The sequence below is a fragment of the Leopardus geoffroyi genome, chromosome E1 (assembly GCF_018350155.1).
Source record: "Leopardus geoffroyi isolate Oge1 chromosome E1, O.geoffroyi_Oge1_pat1.0, whole genome shotgun sequence".
NCBI classification, from domain to species: Eukaryota; Metazoa; Chordata; class Mammalia; order Carnivora; family Felidae; genus Leopardus; species Leopardus geoffroyi.
The window spans coordinates 61,130,081-61,147,087 of NC_059330.1; the positions used below are offsets into that span (position 1 = coordinate 61,130,081).

Below are 17,007 nucleotides of genomic sequence, written 5' to 3' on the forward strand. Positions count from 1 at the left end.
GAATTCTTTCTTTGTTTCTGAACTGGGGGCATTTTGTTCATTTACACTTAATGCAATTATCCATATATTTGGCTTTAAACCCACCGTCTTATTATGTGGGCTTGTATTATCCCACTGGGTCCATGTTATTTACTCTCTTGCCTTCTTTGGGGTTAATTTTTGCTTCTTTTTCAAAAATTTTTATTAAGCTTTTTTTTTTTTTTTAAAGTATTTATTTTGAGAGAGAGTGAGCAGGGGAAGGACAGAGAAAGAGGGAGAGAAAATCGTAAGCACACTCTGTACTGCCAGGACGGAGCCTGATGTGGGGCTCAAACTCACAAACCGTGAGATCATGACCGGAGCCAAAACCAAGAGTCAGAAGCTAGACTGACCGAGCCACCCAGGTGCCCCTACTTTTTCCTTCTATTAATAGGAAAGTTATGGGACGCCTGGTGGTTCAGTCACTTAAGTGTCTGACTTCAGCTCAAGTCATGATCTCCCAGTTTGTGAGCTTGACCCCCACATCGGGCTCTGCGGTGACAGTGTGGAACCTGCTTGGGATTCATTCTCCCTCTCTCTCTCTTTCTCTCTCTCTGTCCCTCCTCTGCTTGTGTTCTCTCTCTCTCAAAATAAGTAAACTTTAAAAAAAAAAAAAGGAAAGTTATAAATTGTAAGGGTTAAATTGTAGTGTAGGGCTAACCTGTAGCCTTAAGAAATAACAGCTTTGTTTTAACACTGTAGATTAAGATAACAGCCTTGTCCTATCAATCAAGGGAACAAAAGTTTAAGGAAAATCAACTGGTGTAGTGTTTGATTGGATCGGGGCAAGGGCATGTCTGAACTGTTTCCACCCCCATCTGGGAACTATTTCTTTGTTCTATCCCCAGGTGATGATAAGATGATGTGGTCAGCTATAAAAACTCTGTACCCCGGTTGTTCGAGACCGCACTCTGGTCAAGAGTGTCGGTCCCGATCGGTTGGCCTTGCCTCTCGTTGTAATAAACTGTCACTGGTGCCCGTAGCATTCTGTTTCAGGAGTTGTGTGGATGCAACACAAATTCTCTATTTTTTAGTGCTTACTCTAGAAATAATATGAATATATAATTTATCAAAGACTAAAAGTAATCATTACCTTCACTTTTTTTAAAGGTTTTAAGTCACCCATCCACCCAGCATAGGGCTTGAACTTGCAACCCTGAGATTGATAGTTGCATTCTCCACTGACCGAGCCAGCCAGGTGCCCCTCCTTTACCTTTACTCTTGAGCAAACAACATGAACACCTTACAACAATTTACTCTTTTTTTAAACTTTTTTTTTAATGTTTATTCATTTTTGACAGAGAGACACAGAGCATGAGCAGGGGAGGGGCAGAGAGAGAGGGAGACACAGAATCAGAAGCAGACTCCAGGCTCTGAGCTGTCAGCACCGACATGCTCAACCGCCTGAGCCACCCAGGTGCCCCGAACCTTTTAAATGAAAATGTAAAATTCAACTGTTTTAAAAATTCTCTCATTTTGTCATACAAGACTTACTGTTATTTTGTACAATTAGATTTTCTCACTTATGTACCACTTTATTTGCTCTGTGCTCCTTCTTAGATTTTGGCTTTACAACCTGTGATCACTTTTCTTTTGGCTGAAAAGCATCCTTTTGGCTTTCCTTTGGGAGGGTCCTCCTGGTAGAAAATTGCGTCACTAGAAATAGAAGCAAATGGTCTTTAGTCTGAATAATGTCTTTTTCTTTGCTTTTATTGGGGGGGGAGGGGCAGTAGGAGAGAGAGAGAGAGAGAGAGAGAGACAGCGAGAGAGAGAGAATCCCAAGCAGGCTCCATGCTCAGCAGAGCCCAACGACCCTGAGATCATGACCTGAGCCGAAATCAAGAGTCAGAAGGTCAGCTGCCTGAGCCACCCAGGAGCCCCAGTCTGAATCATATCTTAAAGTTCTAAGTGTTCTGAGTGTTAAGTCCCACAGACTTGTAAACTTGTGACATTATGCCCCTCTGTTTTTCACGTGTGTTTCCCATGACTGCATGGCTGGTGTGAGAGTCTGGTCCTCTCCCCTTTCCATGCACCTGTGTCTCTCCCTCCTGAGGACGGTCCCTAGCTCCAAAGGGCTCCCAACTGTGTCTCCTTCCCTCCTACCCTCTTCCATGTGGCCTCTTCTCTACATTTCGCTATGGAGAGTCTGCCATCTTGGGGTCATCTTCTGGGTTTTTTACACTGATGTGGGTGTTCTTTAGCTGTCTCTGTGGGACAAGGTGAGTCTGATGTCTTCCTAGTCGGCCATCTTCCCGAGCAATGTCTTTATCTCATTTTCATTCTTGAAAACTTATTTTCCCTGGGCAGTTATACTCTTTTGGTGACAACTATTCCACTACCTTTTTGGCTTCCAGTATTAGTGTTGGGAAAGCAAACATTAATCATTTCATAGCAATCTGGGGGCACCTGGGTGGCTCAGTGGGTGAAGTGTCCGACTTTGGCTCAGGTCATAATCTCACAGCTTGTGAGTCCCAGCCACCCACGTCCGGCTCTGTGCTGACAACTCAGAGCCTGGAGCCTGCTTCCGATTCTGTGTCTCCCTCTCTCTCTGCCCCTCCCCCGCTTGCACTCTCTGTCTCTGTCTCAAAAATAAATAAACAGTAAAAATAAAAGCAATCTGACATTTCTTGCTGGCTACACTGGAGACTTCCCATGCCTTTGGTGGCCTGCAATTTCCCTGTGACTTGCCTATATGTGAACTTTTAGTTTATCCAGGTTAAGATTTGGGGGGAACTTGGATCTGAGGGTTGGTGTATTTTATCAGTTCTAGAAAATTCTCAGCCATTTTCTGTTCAGTTATAGCCTGTTTCTTTCCCCTTTTCTGGAACTCCAGTTAAATGTCTACCATTTTCCATGTCCCTTATCTTGCCTGTGATTTCCCTGTTTGTCTCCTTGTGACACATTCTTCATGACTTCTGACATCTTCCAGTTTACCAATTCTCTCATCTAAGCTGCTAAATCGGCCCAGGAGCCTTTAACATTTTAATTTAATGTAGTTGATGTAATTAATTAAATAAATTGATAGGGGGGTGCGGGGGGGGGGGGGTGCAGGGGAGCTGTGGCACCTGGCACTACTTATCAACTGCAGACCCAGCATGAGGAGAGGCAGGTGGACAGTACTTACCCAGCAACAGGAAGGTTTCCTGCTGCTCCAGCAACAGCCCAGCCAATGAGAGAGCATCACACTTCCCCCTTTCCTTTATTTATTTATATTTTAATAATAAAGACTATAACATGGGCATAGAACATAAATACATACAAATTAAATAGATTATGTGCATCAGTTAAGTTGATTAGCATTTAGTTGACCAACAAATAAGAGACTAAACTGGACTAGTTCTTAGTTTGATAGCCTCAAGTAGAAAACAGTATTTAAGATACAAGGGAATACACACAGTAACATACCCAGTCTTGTCGTTCCCGCAGAGGCATCACATGTTGACAAACTATTGTAGACTTTGGAGCCACTTCTACTGCAAATATATCGGGTCCTCTATTGTTTATGCAGTTTTTACTTAATTTATTGTTGCTGCGAATAATGACTTCGCCGTCTGACTTGTGTCCAGCACCTGGTGTCACCAGCACCTGGTGTCATCCGTGTGTCTCGCTTACAGCTCCCTCTCTCTCCTCTCCCCGTTCTCCAGACTTGCCCCTGGTTCTGGCAAGTCTACTTACCCTGCCAAGCAAGTCTCTGCTATTCCCAAATAATCCCATCTTTGCTGGTAAAATAACTGTTTTATTATTTTTTATTATTTTTAAGGTTAACAGAGCCCACCCTTAAAACTAACCTCTCTTTCCGGGTACATATCCTGTCCCCTCTCCTCTGGAGAACCTCAACTAACACAGGAAGCAAAGCTGACTCCGATCGCTCTTCTAGCTGGGGAGACTGAGGCTAACCGACAATCACGTGTTTGAGCAGGACTAGAAGACAATCTCTCCTAAGATGGACACGGCGGCCGGAAGGGGGAGCTCTCTCGCCTACCACCAGTTATCAACTTCACAACCGCCGGAAGAGACCGGCTGCTCCTCAGCGTTCTAGAGGCCCGGTCCCGCCCCTCAGCGTCTCACCCAATTGCCGGGTGTCCTGGCGGCCCGGTCCCGCCCCTCAGCATCTCACCCCGTTCCCGTGGTGTCTCACCCAATCCCTGGGAGCTCTTGCGGCTCGACCCCGCCCCTCCCACACCTCACCCAATCACTGTGCGTCTCCGCCGCTAGCTTTCCCCCAGCCTGAGGCAGTCCGCCACCGCGTTTCGTTGAACATGGAGGCTCTGCTGAGGCGGGAGCTGGGCTGCGACTTCGTCAAGGCTACGGGTCACTCGGGGGGCGGGTGCATTAGCCAGGGCCAGAGTTACGACACGGACAGAGGACGCGTGTTTGTGAAAGTGAACTCCAAGGCGGAGGTCAGAGCCGCCGTGGGCGGGGCCGGGGTGGGTGGGTGGTGGTCGGCGATTGGGGTCTGGGTGGGGCTGCAGGCCCGGGGCGGGATCTGGGGTCCTGGTCCCGAGTCTAGGGAGTCGGAGGTCCGCGATTCGGGGTCTGGCGTGGGGGTAGGGGCCGCACAGGAGGGCCACAGGGTGGTGGTCCTTGATGAAGCCCTTGCCCGTCATGGCTGCGTCTGGGCGATCCTGGGGTCGTGCACCCGGAATCCGTCCTGTCAGCCCTGGGCAGGTTAGCGGACCCTGTAGGCAGCCCTCTGGGGACCCTTGCGCCCAGGTTTGCTCCCTGCTGTGGTGTGGGTGGTGGGTGCTGGGGATGGTTTTCCAGTGATGCCTGCGGCCGCTCCTTTGAGAAAGTCCCCTGTTTGGGGAGTTTTGAACAAGGGCTGGTAGTAGAAGCCTCTCTCGTCCTGGGACCTTTCTGAATTACCGAAGATAACGTAGCCACCGCCTCGGTCATTGGGGCGCGCGGGGTAACGGAGAGCACAGAGCGGACAGCTTGAGAACAGACGGCTCTTCTCCCCTCTGGGCGCTGGAAGGTGTCTGGTGACAGCCCACTTCGTGATGGGGAAGGGGACTTCTCCCAGTGTCCGCACCTGTCACATGGGCAAGGGAGCCCTCTGGGGCCTCTTTCCTAAGAGCCCTGGTCCCAGTATGAGGGCTCCAGCCACATGGAGCCTGATCGCCTTCTAACACCGTCACATTGCGGGTGTCAACATAGGCCTGGGGGGACGGGCCACCCACTCCGAAAACTTCTGTTCCTGCAGGAACTTGGAGAGGGCCCTGTGGAAAGTAGGTGAACCTCACTGCTGCTGACCTTGTGCTTCCCGCTGGGTGTTGGTGTCACCTCGCTGCCCAGTCTGGGTGGGTCGCCCCAGGACTCTCCTCTGGAAGGCCCAGGCTGGCTCCCGTAGGCAATGGGCGGGATCAGGCAATGCCTTGTTGCAAACAGGGCTGCAGGGACTGACCCCAGGACCAGGGCCGCGTGTCGCACACCTGGCTTGCTTTCGTTCACTCCTGCAAGTGTTTTCATTTTCTTCCCGGGTGCGCGCTGCACCCTCCGTGGTTGGGAATGATCTCTCTCTGATGCGCTGCCCTCCTAGACCAGCCTTCAGCCCTTTGTTGTGGGGAGATCAGCTGCGCCCAGTGCTGCGTCCTTTCAGGGATTTGTCAGCATTTGTGCTTGGAGTGCCTTCACGCGGTCCTAGTGTGGGTGCTGTCCCTCCCCACGTCCTGCTGCGGGGGCTTCTCCGGTGTGTGTTCTTCCCGTTTATAAGGCATGTTTGTGTTTGGACCTTGCTGGCATTTGTTACAATTCAAGACTGTGTTTGTTAGAGGGGAAGCAAATACTTTCTGATGATGACAGTTGGTCCACTTAGTGACACTTTTCAAGCCTTGTTCTTCTGGTGCTATTTCTTCAGGTTCTTACTTCTTTTGTCATCAAAGTCCATCTCCTTTTTTTATTTTTATATTAAGATTTTATATTTAAGTAATCTCTACACCCAACGTGGGGCCCGAACTCACAACCCCAAGATCAAGAGTCACACGCTCCACCGACCAAGCCAGCTGTGAGCACCCCAAGTCCATTTTTCTTTTTGCCAATCTTCCTCACATAAGTTCCTTCTTGTCCTTTGGTAGATAGTTCCAAATTTCTAGCTTGCTTTGAAAATACTATGTGAGTTATGCAGATGTGCTGGCCGTAGCATAGACATCTGCCGGTCGTATGGGAAACAGGACTTTGTACTGCTTTACCTTGTAGGAGGTGAAAATACCTTCCAACCCTTCCGGGAGGAGACTGCACCGTTGCTCTTCTCTTTTCCTTCTCACCCCGCTTGAATTGACCGCTCTAAATAAGATGATTCGTCTCTGTCTTGCCTAATTGCGTGCTGGGTTCCTCCCCTCCTCCTCCCTTAAGCTCCAGCTCTTTTGTGTAGGGCTACCCACACCTGCTGCCTACTTCTCCCTCCTCTCGAGGAGCAGCAGACACTTCTGTGAGGGAGGCTTCACCTCTGGCTATGTTCACAGATCCCCCTGCCCCTCTCCCCAGGTGATTATTGTTTTTATTCTACGCCTTACTCTCCTTTTCACGACCAGTGCTCTAGTACAAAGCGCAGCCGGGGCCCAGTCGTTTTCCCTTTATTTCCTAAAGAGAACGTTTGGAAAATTCTCAAGGCACAGCTCTTATCTTCCTCCTCGGTAGAAGGTAGTAGGATAATAGCACCGTTTATAAAGTGTTTGGAATGGGCCTAGTAAGTGTTGGCTGCTAACTCAGTTACTTATGGCAGTGAGCCTGTGAGATTGGTACTGTTTCTGACCCCGTTTTTACACGTGCGGAAACAGGCACAGAGACTTTAAGTAACTTGCCTGAGGTCACAGAGTCAGTCCTGACAATAAGTAGCCCCATGCTGGAAGCCCAGCTGTCTGTCCCCAGTATGCTGGGTGAGCCCATTCCAGAATGTTCGTGCTGTGGAGCTCTGTGCAGCAGTGAGAATAACCCCTGTTGATGCAGCAGCATAACAAAGGCAGTGGGACATAGAAGCCAGACTGCCTGCCTCTGCATGTAGAAGGACAAAGCAGACGAGGCAAATCTGTGTGGAGCAGGCGGCTGGGGGCCGTGGAGCCTCTGGGCAGCGGTCACACCATGTCTGGACTTACTGAGAATTGGAATCGGATGCTCCCGCTTGTGCCCTTTTCTGCTCATGCTTGTGTACATTTTGACTTAAAATAAAAGCAATTTGAAAGGGAGTGGTGGGGCGCCTAGGTGGCTCAGTCAGTCACACGTCCGACTCGACTTTGGCTCAGGTCATAATCTCACGGTTTGTGAGTTCGAGCCCCGCCTCCGGCTCTGTGCTGACAGTGTGGAACCTGCTTGGGATTCTCTCTCTCCCTCTCTTTCTGCCCCTCCCCTACTTGTGCTCGCATGCTCTAGCAAAATAAAAAAACAAACAAACAAACAAACAAAAAAAACTTTTGAAGGGAATAGTTACCTAGTGTGGGAAGTTAGGGCAGATTTTTCTGAGAAGTCAGAACATGTTAAGATCTGAAGTGTGGTGATGAAGGGTCTGACCTGGCATAAGGTGGGAGTAGTGTTCCAAGCAGACGTGCCCCTGCACATTGAAGCTTCGATCTTTGGGCAACTAAAAGAAGGCTGTAACCCAGGGCACAGGGATGTGTGTGCATGTGCGGTGTGTGCACAGCGGTACATGGAGGTATGGGGTGGGGCCTGGGGAAGGGGCCCCAGATGAGCATAGGAAAGTGGCCGGGGCCAGATCCCGGCTGCTGTGGCGCAAGTTGCTAGCTCAGGGTGTGTTCCAGGGTGGGATTTGCCTTCGGTGAGGGTCCCTGCCGTGGTCAGCAAGAAGACGAAGTAAGGATGGTTGCTGCAGTCTGGGGGAGAGGGTGGACGTGGTGCTCTAGTTGGGATGTCTTCCTGGGCGAGGTGGGAGGTGCCCTCAGACCCAGTGAGAGGTGGCCCCTGGTTCCTGGCCTGTGCAGGTGGAGGGTCTGGTGGGACAGGACTGCGGGTGAGGTGCTGTCTGACGATGGCCCACGTACACAGTCTGGCTCCACACTAGGCGCTCAGTGGCATGTGAGAGGCCTTTTACTTCCCTCCCAGGAGAGACCCACGAGAGTTGCAGATTAGGGTCCAGAATGAGGAAGTATCGTCGCTCTTACCCCCGTGCAGCTTCAGAGCGTGTAATCCACTCTGCCGAAAAGCTAGAAAAGCTGCCTGTGTCTGCTGAGTCTGCAGTCAGGACAGCCTTGGACTGAAATTGTAATGCTCGTGGGGTGCCGGCGCCAGTGGGGCTCGGTCGGTTAAGTGTCTGCCTTCCGCTCAGGTCATGATCTCACTGTTTGTGAGTTCCAGCCCCGCTTGGGGCTCTGTACTGACAGCTTGGAGCCTGGAGCCTGCGTGGGATTCTGTGTCCCTCTCTCTCTGCCCCTCCCCTGCTCATACGTGCATGTGCACCAACGTGCTCTCTCGCTCGCCCGCTCTCAAAAATAAGTAAATGTTTTTAAATTTTTTTTTTTTTAACGTTTATTTATTTTTGAGACAGAGAGAGGCAGAGCATGAACGGGGGAGGGTCAGAGAGAGAGGGAGACACAGAATCGGAAGCAGGCTCCAGGCTCTGGGCCATCATCAGCCCAGAGCCCGACGCGGGGCTCGAACTCCCGGACCGTGAGATCGTGACCTGAGCTGAAGTCGGACGCTTAACCGACTGAGCCACCCAGGCGCCCCAAAAATAAGTAAATGTTAAAAAAACGTTAAAAAGAAATTGTAATGCTCAAGAAAACATGTCCAGGTAGAACCTTTCCGGAAGTAATCTTGCTCTCCCTTCTCTTCTCCATCTCCGTTATTTTTCGGAAAGGCCAAGAGAATGTTTGAAGGTGAGATGGCAAGTCTAATGGCCATCCTGAGAACGGGCACAGTGAAAGCGCCCAAGCCCATCAAGGTCCTCGACGCCCCAGGAGGCGGCAGCATGCTGGTGATGGAGCATTTGGACATGCGCTATCTGAGCAGGTCTGTCTTGGCACCTTCTCCTTTGGTTGTCTTTGTTTTCTTTCCGAGGGGTTCCTTACCTGAAAGCTTGCATCTGGGGGTGTAATTTTGAGGAACCCATGACCTCACACATCATGGGTTCTGCAGAGAGTGACACATACTCCGCACGCCAAAGGCAAACAGGAAAGGGATCTCCCCAGGTGAGACGCTGACAACCCAGCAGCCACGGAAAGGCTGGGAGAGACCATCAAACAGCCAGGGTCCTTCTTGTCCCCTTTGCTCCACCAAAGCAGACGTCCTGTCCCCTGACCTGCTTTATGTGGCCTGAGACTACGGGTGGCTGTGTCCCCATGTTTGTGTGCCACACACTTAGCTGATGCTGTTTGTTTCACAGTCATGCTGCAAAGCTTGGAGCCCAGCTCGCAGACCTGCATCTAGAGAACAAGAGGCTTGGGGAGACGCTCCAGAAGGAGGCCGGCACCGTGGGTATGGGGCTGTGCGAGTGCAAGGGCACCTCGAGGACATTTGGCCAGCGTGGGTGCGTGGGTGGGGTCCTGCCATGGCTGAAGGAGGGTCAGGTCTGTGTTGATGGCAAAGGAAAGGAGCGTCACCCCCAGGGCCACGTGTCTGGGGTGCCTGTTCTGTGTCACCGTGCATTTGGAAGGGAAGCATGTCCTGGACTTGAAACCCCGTCATGTTTGGTTCCTTTCACCCTCATTCCCCAGAAGAAAGCCCGTCAAGGTTGCCCTGGCTTTCTGTGTGGTGCCTCTTCTAAGAATAGCCCCACGTGAGGCACAGCATGGCAGCCCTCACATCGACATTTCTACAGCTTAGTGTTAGCACTGAGAGAATCTTCCAGTATTTTTATCCTTTGGCACGTGATAACCCATGTGCAGCCCACGGGGTCACTGTGCTAACAGAGTGGCCGACACACCAGGGACAGGCGGCCGAGAATCTGCTGTTAGACCCTGTCAGATTCCGCCCACCCCTTCCAAGCCACACGTAGTTCAGGCCTTTGGGGTTTGCTCTGAGTTTGGGGGAGACGCAGAGGATGCAAAGGAGGCCAGTTCAGATCCCCGCAGTTTATTCTTCTCACGTGCAAGAGCTGGGCTGGCCCCCGAGAGCCCTCCTCTCCTGCTGGGTCCAGGCGGGTGGTTTTCCTCCTTTTCAGGCAGTGTTGTGCCTGCGCTTAGCGCTCAGCGCCCTCTGGTGCCTCTCCCGGCCGTAGTTGAGTGTACTGGAGCAGGCTCTGTTCCCGGGTCCTGGGGGTCTGTGCAGACCCAGGCCCTGCTCTGTCTCTAGACGGGGCGTGGGGGAAGGGCACACCCAGGACGGGCCTCAATGCCCTGAGCCCCGCGAGCAGCCGGAGGGAGCGTGGGAACTAGTCATCCTTCTTGTTTTCCTTTTGCAAGGGAAAGGAGGCGGGCGGGCAGAACGGCCCTTCGTGGACCAGTTCGGGTTTGACGTGGTGACATGCTGTGGGTACCTTCCCCAGGTGAGCGACACTGGCCCTTTGCTCCGCGTTCCAGGCAGGTCAGCCGCTCAGGAAAAGAACACCCTCCCCCTTCCTTATGAAGTTTGGTTTAAAGTCTCTGCTCCCTTTTTTCTTTGCTAATTTTTAAGAGGCTGGCATGAGGTTTACACACCTCGTGTGCCAGATAAGCTGAGAGAAACAGGACCAGCAAGTCAGGATGCTGGGTGTCAAGGTGGGTAAAACTTAGGAATTAAGGAAAGTTTCCTTGATACTAAACCCTCAACGATGGCACGATGCACAGGGATTGTACCTTCCAGTTTTATGATCTTGTGGTTGACTCCCCGGGAATTTCAGTCCAGGGGCTCCACTTGATGCCCAGCACCTGCTGGGTGCGGAGGACAGTGGCTGTGCCCTTGGAGGAAGCTGCGGCTTCTCTGAAGAGGAATACTGAGTGACCTGGAAGACTTTCAGGGGCTCCCTGATGCGCGCAGGGGCACAGGAGACACTGGTCAGGTTTTGAAATGTCGTGAGAGGTTGTCCAGGAACCTGCTTGGGGTGGTGAGTGGCTGACAGCTGGGGTTCCCCGGTCCCACCTGCCCCATGGGGGCTCCTGGGGTGTCTCAGCTGGCTCCGCCCCTTCCTCGCCTGCCTGTAGCTTGCCCTGTGTGCGTACGGACACGTACACCTGTGAGTGCTTTTCTGTGCTCTGTGCTCTCGTGTGCGTCTGTTGCTTCCCCTCTGATGGTCAGCGTTGGGAGGGGCGGAAGAGGGGTCCTTGGGGCCAAGTGGATGGTCAGCAATGAGCTATGGTCGGGGAAGGCTAGCCGGCTCTGGCTGCTGTGCTCCCACGTGAGTCCAGATGGAAAGAAAGCATCCTAGAGCTCCTTGGAGTGGCCTCTGTTGCCCTGCACTGGGAGAGTCCCCGCTTCTGGGACAGGGTCTGGGGTCCCAATCCCATCTGCGAGGCACCGTCTGCCGGTCGGCCGGCACGCCTTTCCACAGCCTGCCCTCGCAGTGGTGCCTCTCCACTTTGGGCTTCCCCGTCCTGCTCTGGCATCTTCTTTGTCCACGCAGGTGAATGTCTGGCAGGAGGACTGGGTCACCTTCTACGCCCGGCAGCGCATTCAGCCCCAGATGGACATGGTGGAGAAGGGGTCTGGGGACAGGGAGGCCCTGGAGCTCTGGTCTGCCCTGCAGGTGAGGGGAGCCTTGCCCTGCAAACCCGACAGGGGTGGCCCTGCGGCAGGTGGGGTGAGGCTGGCCGGTGCCTGAGCTCTGTGTGTGTCCGTGTGTGTCTGCGCCGCGCTCTGCTTGGGCGGTTGAACCACACTCAGAAACGCATCTGCGTCCCTCCGACACGTGTTGGTCTCTTTGCTGAGGACGAATTTCCTCCGCAGCTAAAGATCCCTGACCTGTTTCGTGACCTGGACATCGTCCCAGCCCTGCTGCATGGAGATCTCTGGGGAGGAAATGTGGCGGAGGACTCCTCTGGGCCCATCATTTTTGATCCAGCTTCTTTCTATGGCCACTCAGAATACGAGCTGGCGATAGCTGGCATGTTTGGGGGCTTCAGCCGCTCCTTCTACTCTGCCTACCACAGTGCAATCCCCAAGGCCCCAGGGTTTGAGGCGCGCCTGCAGTTGTATCAACTCTTCCACTATTTGAACCACTGGAACCACTTCGGATCAGGGTATAGAGGGTCCTCCCTGAGTATCATGAGGAATCTCATCAAATGAGATTGATTCAGGTCCTAGCCACACACCTGTGGCCGGCGCCTCCTGTCCCCACAGCCCTCTTCCTCAGGCCTTCCTCCCCGAATCTTCAGACTAACTTCCCAAGCCTTGTAGAGTACGAGGGAGAAAGGTTTTGTCCTCTGGAGGTTGTACGTTCCGTTAGACTTCATTGCTGGATGAAACCTCACCGGAAATTCGCTGTGACCAGAGGGACCCGTGGAGCATGGGCCGAGTTGAAAACACTGCTGTCCTGAAGGCCGAGAAGGGAAGCGGCCAGGCGTGCCAGGCGCTGCTGAGGACGCTTCCCCGGCTCCTTCTGTCTCAGCTCCAGGAATGACTCTGATGTTCCGGAAGATGCTTCTCGATGAGTTAGACTTGGGTGTAGACATGAAACCCTACTGAGGACGTCTTCTAACAACCGGTTTGAAAGCTAGTACATTCACTTTCTTTCTGTGCCACCTCTGCACCCTGCCGCAGGCTGACAGGTCTGGAAGCTGATTCTGGGAGTGACCAAGCTGCTGGTCTTAGGTAATTTAGGACCCTTTGAATCGCCTGTGATAGCACCCCATCATGTCTGCGTTTGAAAGTGTGTAGGGTTGTTTGTTTGCATAAGAAAGTGCTAAACCAGTGGTTCTTCCTTCCTCAGTCTTTCAGTGATGGGAAATATTCATGAATGACGTTGATGCCAATAAATCCTTTTGCATAAAAATTTGAATAAACTTTCAGTGGTTTCCTTTATTTGCATCGTAAGTCAGTGTTTGTCTTAGCTGTTTACCAAGAAACCTTTGTAATGTGATTATAAATAGGCACAACTGTTTTTGTTTTTTTTTAATGTTTATTTTTAAGGAGAGAAACAGAGCTTGAGCGAGGGAGGGGCAAAGAGAGAGGGAGACACAGAATCAGAAGCAGGCTCCAGGCTCCGAGCTGTCAGTACAGAGCCCGATGCGGGGCTCGAATCCACGAACCGTGAGATCACGACCTGAGCCAAAGTCGGACACTCAACCGACTGAGCCACCCAGGCGCCCATATTTTGTTTTAATGTTTATTTATTTATTTTTGAGAGAGAGAGAGAGAGAGCAGGGGAGGTGCAGAGAGGGAGAGAGAGAGAATCCCAAGCAGGCTCTGTGCTGTCAGGGCAGAGCCCGATGTGGGGCTCAAACTCACGAACCATGAGATCACAACCTGAACTGAAGTTAAAAGTTGGATGCTAGGGGCGCCTGGGTGGCGCAGTCGGTTAAGCGTCCGACTTCAGCCAGGTCACGATCTCGCGGTCCGTGAGTTCGAGCCCCGCGTCGGGCTCTGGGCTGATGGCTCAGAGCCTGGAGCCTGTTTCCGATTCTGTGTCTCCCTCTCTCTCTGCCCCTCCCCCGTTCATGCTCTGTCTCTCTCTGTCCCAAAAATGAATAAACGTTGGGAAAAAAAAAAAAAAAAAAGTTGGATGCTTAACTGACTGAGCCACCCAGGTGCCCCCAAATGTTGTTTCTTAAAAGAGCAGTTTTTTTTGTTGATCTTGTTCAACAGAGAATAGCACAGAGCTTGCAAATAAAGGCAGGAGTAGCTGGAGGTCTGCTTCTCTTTGACAGGTGCTGTGTGACAGCTGTTCTCAGTCTCTCTGCAAAGTCTGGTGGACAGTGACCTGAGAGGGTGGGGCAGCCTCCCTGGCTGCCGGTCACTGCAAGAGTCTCGGGGCAAGGAGGGTGGCCATCCCGAGAGGCTACTCCTGGGAGCGTGTGGCCAGGGGGCCAGGAGGGTGGCCCGGACCCCGTCCCGAGAGGCTACTCCTGGGAGCGTGTGGCCAGGGCTGACCCGCAGGATGCATGTTGCAGAGGTGTGGTGGGTGCTTAGCGCACACAGTATTTCAACGTCTCCTGGCTTTAGTGTAGTGCTTGCAGCTTTTTAAACTCTGTTCCTGTTGCTTTCTATAATATCTGCTTTTCTGGGGTGCCTGGGGGGCTCAGTGAGCTGAGCGTCTAACTCTTGACTTCGGCTAAGGTCATGATCCCAGGGTTGTGGGATCGAGCCCTGTGTCGGGTTCTGTGCTGAGTAGGGCGTCTGCTTGGGATTCTCTCCCCCTCTCTCTGCCCCTCCCCTGTTTGCTCCTTCTCTCTCTCAAGATAAAAAAATAAATAAAATACCTACTTTTGTACTTAATTCTGTACTCATGTTTTTTCTTTTTTTTTAATGTTTACTTATTTTGAGAGAGAATGTGAGCAGGGGAGGGGCAGAGAGAGAGAGAATCCCAAGCAGGCTCTGCACTGTCAGTGAAGAGACTGACATGGGGCTCCATCTCACAAACTTTAAGGTCATGACCTGAGCCAAAACCAAGAGTCGGACGTTCAATTGACTGAGCCACCCAGATGCCCCTGTATTCATAATTTTTTATACATTTTTTTTTTTATAAAGAGTTGTCAAAATTGTATAAACGTCAGACCCAAGGGCCTGTGAACCTCCTCAGAGCCATCCATGAGAGCCCCTGTCTACGTGTCATCTGAGGATGAATTTCCCAATATGGAAATCACACTGTTTCTGGGTTCAGGGCAGGCCGAGCTGGCAGAAACAGGGGAGGAGTGCTAATTTCCAGGCATGCTTTCGGAGGGCAGCTGTGTGACCGTGTCCCAGCAGCAGCCTGCCTCCCACCCTTGTGGAGCAGCCTGCTGGCACCCGGATTATTGGGAAGATTCCGCTAGACCCATAGGGTGAGCTCTGGTCTGGGCTCCTGGACCCCTTGGCCGCGAGAGGTCCGTATCCTTCAGGGAGGGGCGGGGTGCACACCGCGAGGCAGCAGAGCCAGAGGTCCGGCCTATCGGGCCACATCTCTGGGGGAGTTGGGTCCTGCTTCTTCCTCAGATGGGCTCTTGTGTCAGAATGCCCCATGGTCTGCCCTGTGGGCCTGTCCGCCAGAGAGACCTCAGGGAGCTGATCTTTGCCTCCTGCCCCAAAGCTTTTGTGCATCCTTTTGAGGAGAGCGGGGCTGAGACCTTGGTGTCTAGATGAACCAGGATGCCAGTGCACAGCCAGAGTCCCCACAGCACCATCCGCACCGATAAGGTTTCAGGCCGCGTTTCCACATCCAGGGGCCACAGCTGGCTGTGCCCTCCCAGGGTTCACCCTTCACAGGATCTTGAGTGCAGGGGCTGAGTGACCCCCTCCTCAGTTTATCATCACTATGATTTCATGTGCCTCAGGCATTCATCTCCCTTTGTCCCCACATCCTGTTCACTTTCCGTCTGTCAAGTCTAACTGAAGCGCCAGGAGATCCTATAACCAGTGGAATCAAGTGTGTGTCTCCAGGGCTTGGGTTTTGAGAGCTCTTTTAGGTTTATTCTTTTTTTTTTTTTTTTTTTTTTTTTGTCCAACACCGTGACAGTGTTTTATTTCAAATTCTGATCCCTGCCTTGTAATTAAAAAGAAAGTTCTGCCAGTCTCTTCCTGATGGTCTCTGCTGCAGGAAAAACAGGTATCCAAACATACTCTCGTTGAGACTCAGCTGCTAGACACACAGTTTAAAAAGGAAGAAGAAGGTTCGTGGCTGTGCGTATCAGCCACCCACCTGGGCCCAGCCATCAGCTGTGGTTGCCAAGGAGACAGCTGAAAACACCCAAGCAGGACAGGAGAGGACAAAGGTAGATCTTTCTACAGCATGATGAAGAGATGACTGACTGCACATTCCCAGACTCCACAGCTTCTGGCCGTGTCATCAGCCACGGTTCACCCCAGGAGCCATTTTTGCCATCGGGGTTGCTGAAGTTTTGGGCCTCTCCTTGTGGCTCCTCACAGTCTTCTCCGGGTTTCAGCTGGGGCCCAGGGATCATCATCATCTTAAGGATGGGCTGCTTAGGGGGTGCCCATGGGGGCATGACCTTGCCATGCATTCTCTAGCTCCCATAGGGATTTACCAGGTGCTTTTCAAACACAACATACTCCAGGACATCCCTGGGCACACCTTCCTGTCCATACGTCAACCAGCCAAACTGGTCATAGATGGCCAGAGTCTGCTGGGTGTGCGTGCAGATGGTGAGCTGGCCATATATGTTGCCCTGGTTCATCAGACTTGAACAGTGAACCTGAACCACCTGAGGTGGTTCTAAAGACTCCAGGAAGCTCCGGTGGACGTTCTTATATCTGATGTGCCCGACCATGTCCAAGGTATGAAGTCAGTCATGGTCTGAGTTGTTTAGACAAAAGTGGGCTTCAATAAAAATATCCTTAGCTTTTTCAGGGAAGTCCTTTATTTTGAAATTCGGATCATGTTCTCTTATCTTCCGGACTGACAATTGTGATGTCACCTTCTTCAACCACTCACTTCTCTGTGCCAGTCCTTCCTTCAAGAGAGAGGACAAGTGAGCATCACCCGCTAGAGGAACATAGGCATCAAAGATGCCAGCTGTACAGGCCAGGTGTAGGGGATGCTCCAAACGTTCCGGAGGAATGACCAGTCCTGCTTTCCGGGCATGTTCTATACACTCCTTTTCTGGTTTGTATTTGGGTCATAAGTAGGTGGTGTGAAACGTTGTTTAGATCTCACTGGAACTACAACTGTGGACTGAGTTACCAGGACTGGCTGCCCAGACCACCATCCTAAAGCTCTGGATAAACAAGACAAACCCCGCAGCGTGGGGGCTGCCATTTTGTTCCCACACAGGCCGCTGGGATGGGGACCTCTTTTAGGTTTATTCTAGGCTCCAACTGCTGGCGGTGGCAGGGGGTGGGGGGCAGACGGGAGGGGACCGCTGTGGACAAGGGTCTGACCCTGGGCTGCCCCATGTCTGTGGGTCCAGGCGGCTGTGGGGGCTTCCTGTTTACTCTGCAGGGCGGTGCTGGAGGGACACCTGTAAACCGGAGGTA

The 17,007-nt window shown here is 52.1% G+C and overlaps 1 protein-coding gene, 1 long non-coding RNA gene and 1 pseudogene across 2 annotated transcripts; 1 reads left to right on the forward strand and 2 right to left on the reverse strand.

Moving 5' to 3' along the window:
• Positions 1 to 1,393: 1,393 nt before the first annotated feature.
• On the reverse strand, positions 1,394 to 4,041 carry LOC123604189. The gene is made up of 3 exons (XR_006715252.1): positions 3,424 to 4,041; positions 3,143 to 3,245; positions 1,394 to 1,674 (listed from the first exon to the last, which is right to left on the reverse strand). It is a non-coding gene; the product is annotated as an uncharacterized LOC123604189 (long non-coding RNA).
• Positions 4,042 to 4,229: 188 nt separating this feature from the next.
• On the forward strand, positions 4,230 to 12,900 carry LOC123604187 (fructosamine 3 kinase related protein). The gene is made up of 6 exons (XM_045490000.1): positions 4,230 to 4,418; positions 8,825 to 8,976; positions 9,350 to 9,441; positions 10,368 to 10,450; positions 11,504 to 11,626; positions 11,827 to 12,900. The coding sequence occupies exons 1-6, from the start codon at positions 4,278 to 4,280 to the stop codon at positions 12,163 to 12,165; spliced, it is 930 nt and encodes a 309-aa protein (XP_045345956.1). The 5' UTR covers positions 4,230 to 4,277; the 3' UTR covers positions 12,166 to 12,900.
• Positions 12,901 to 14,565: 1,665 nt separating this feature from the next.
• LOC123604699 lies at positions 14,566 to 16,947 on the reverse strand (annotated as a pseudogene).
• Positions 16,948 to 17,007: the final 60 nt, after the last annotated feature.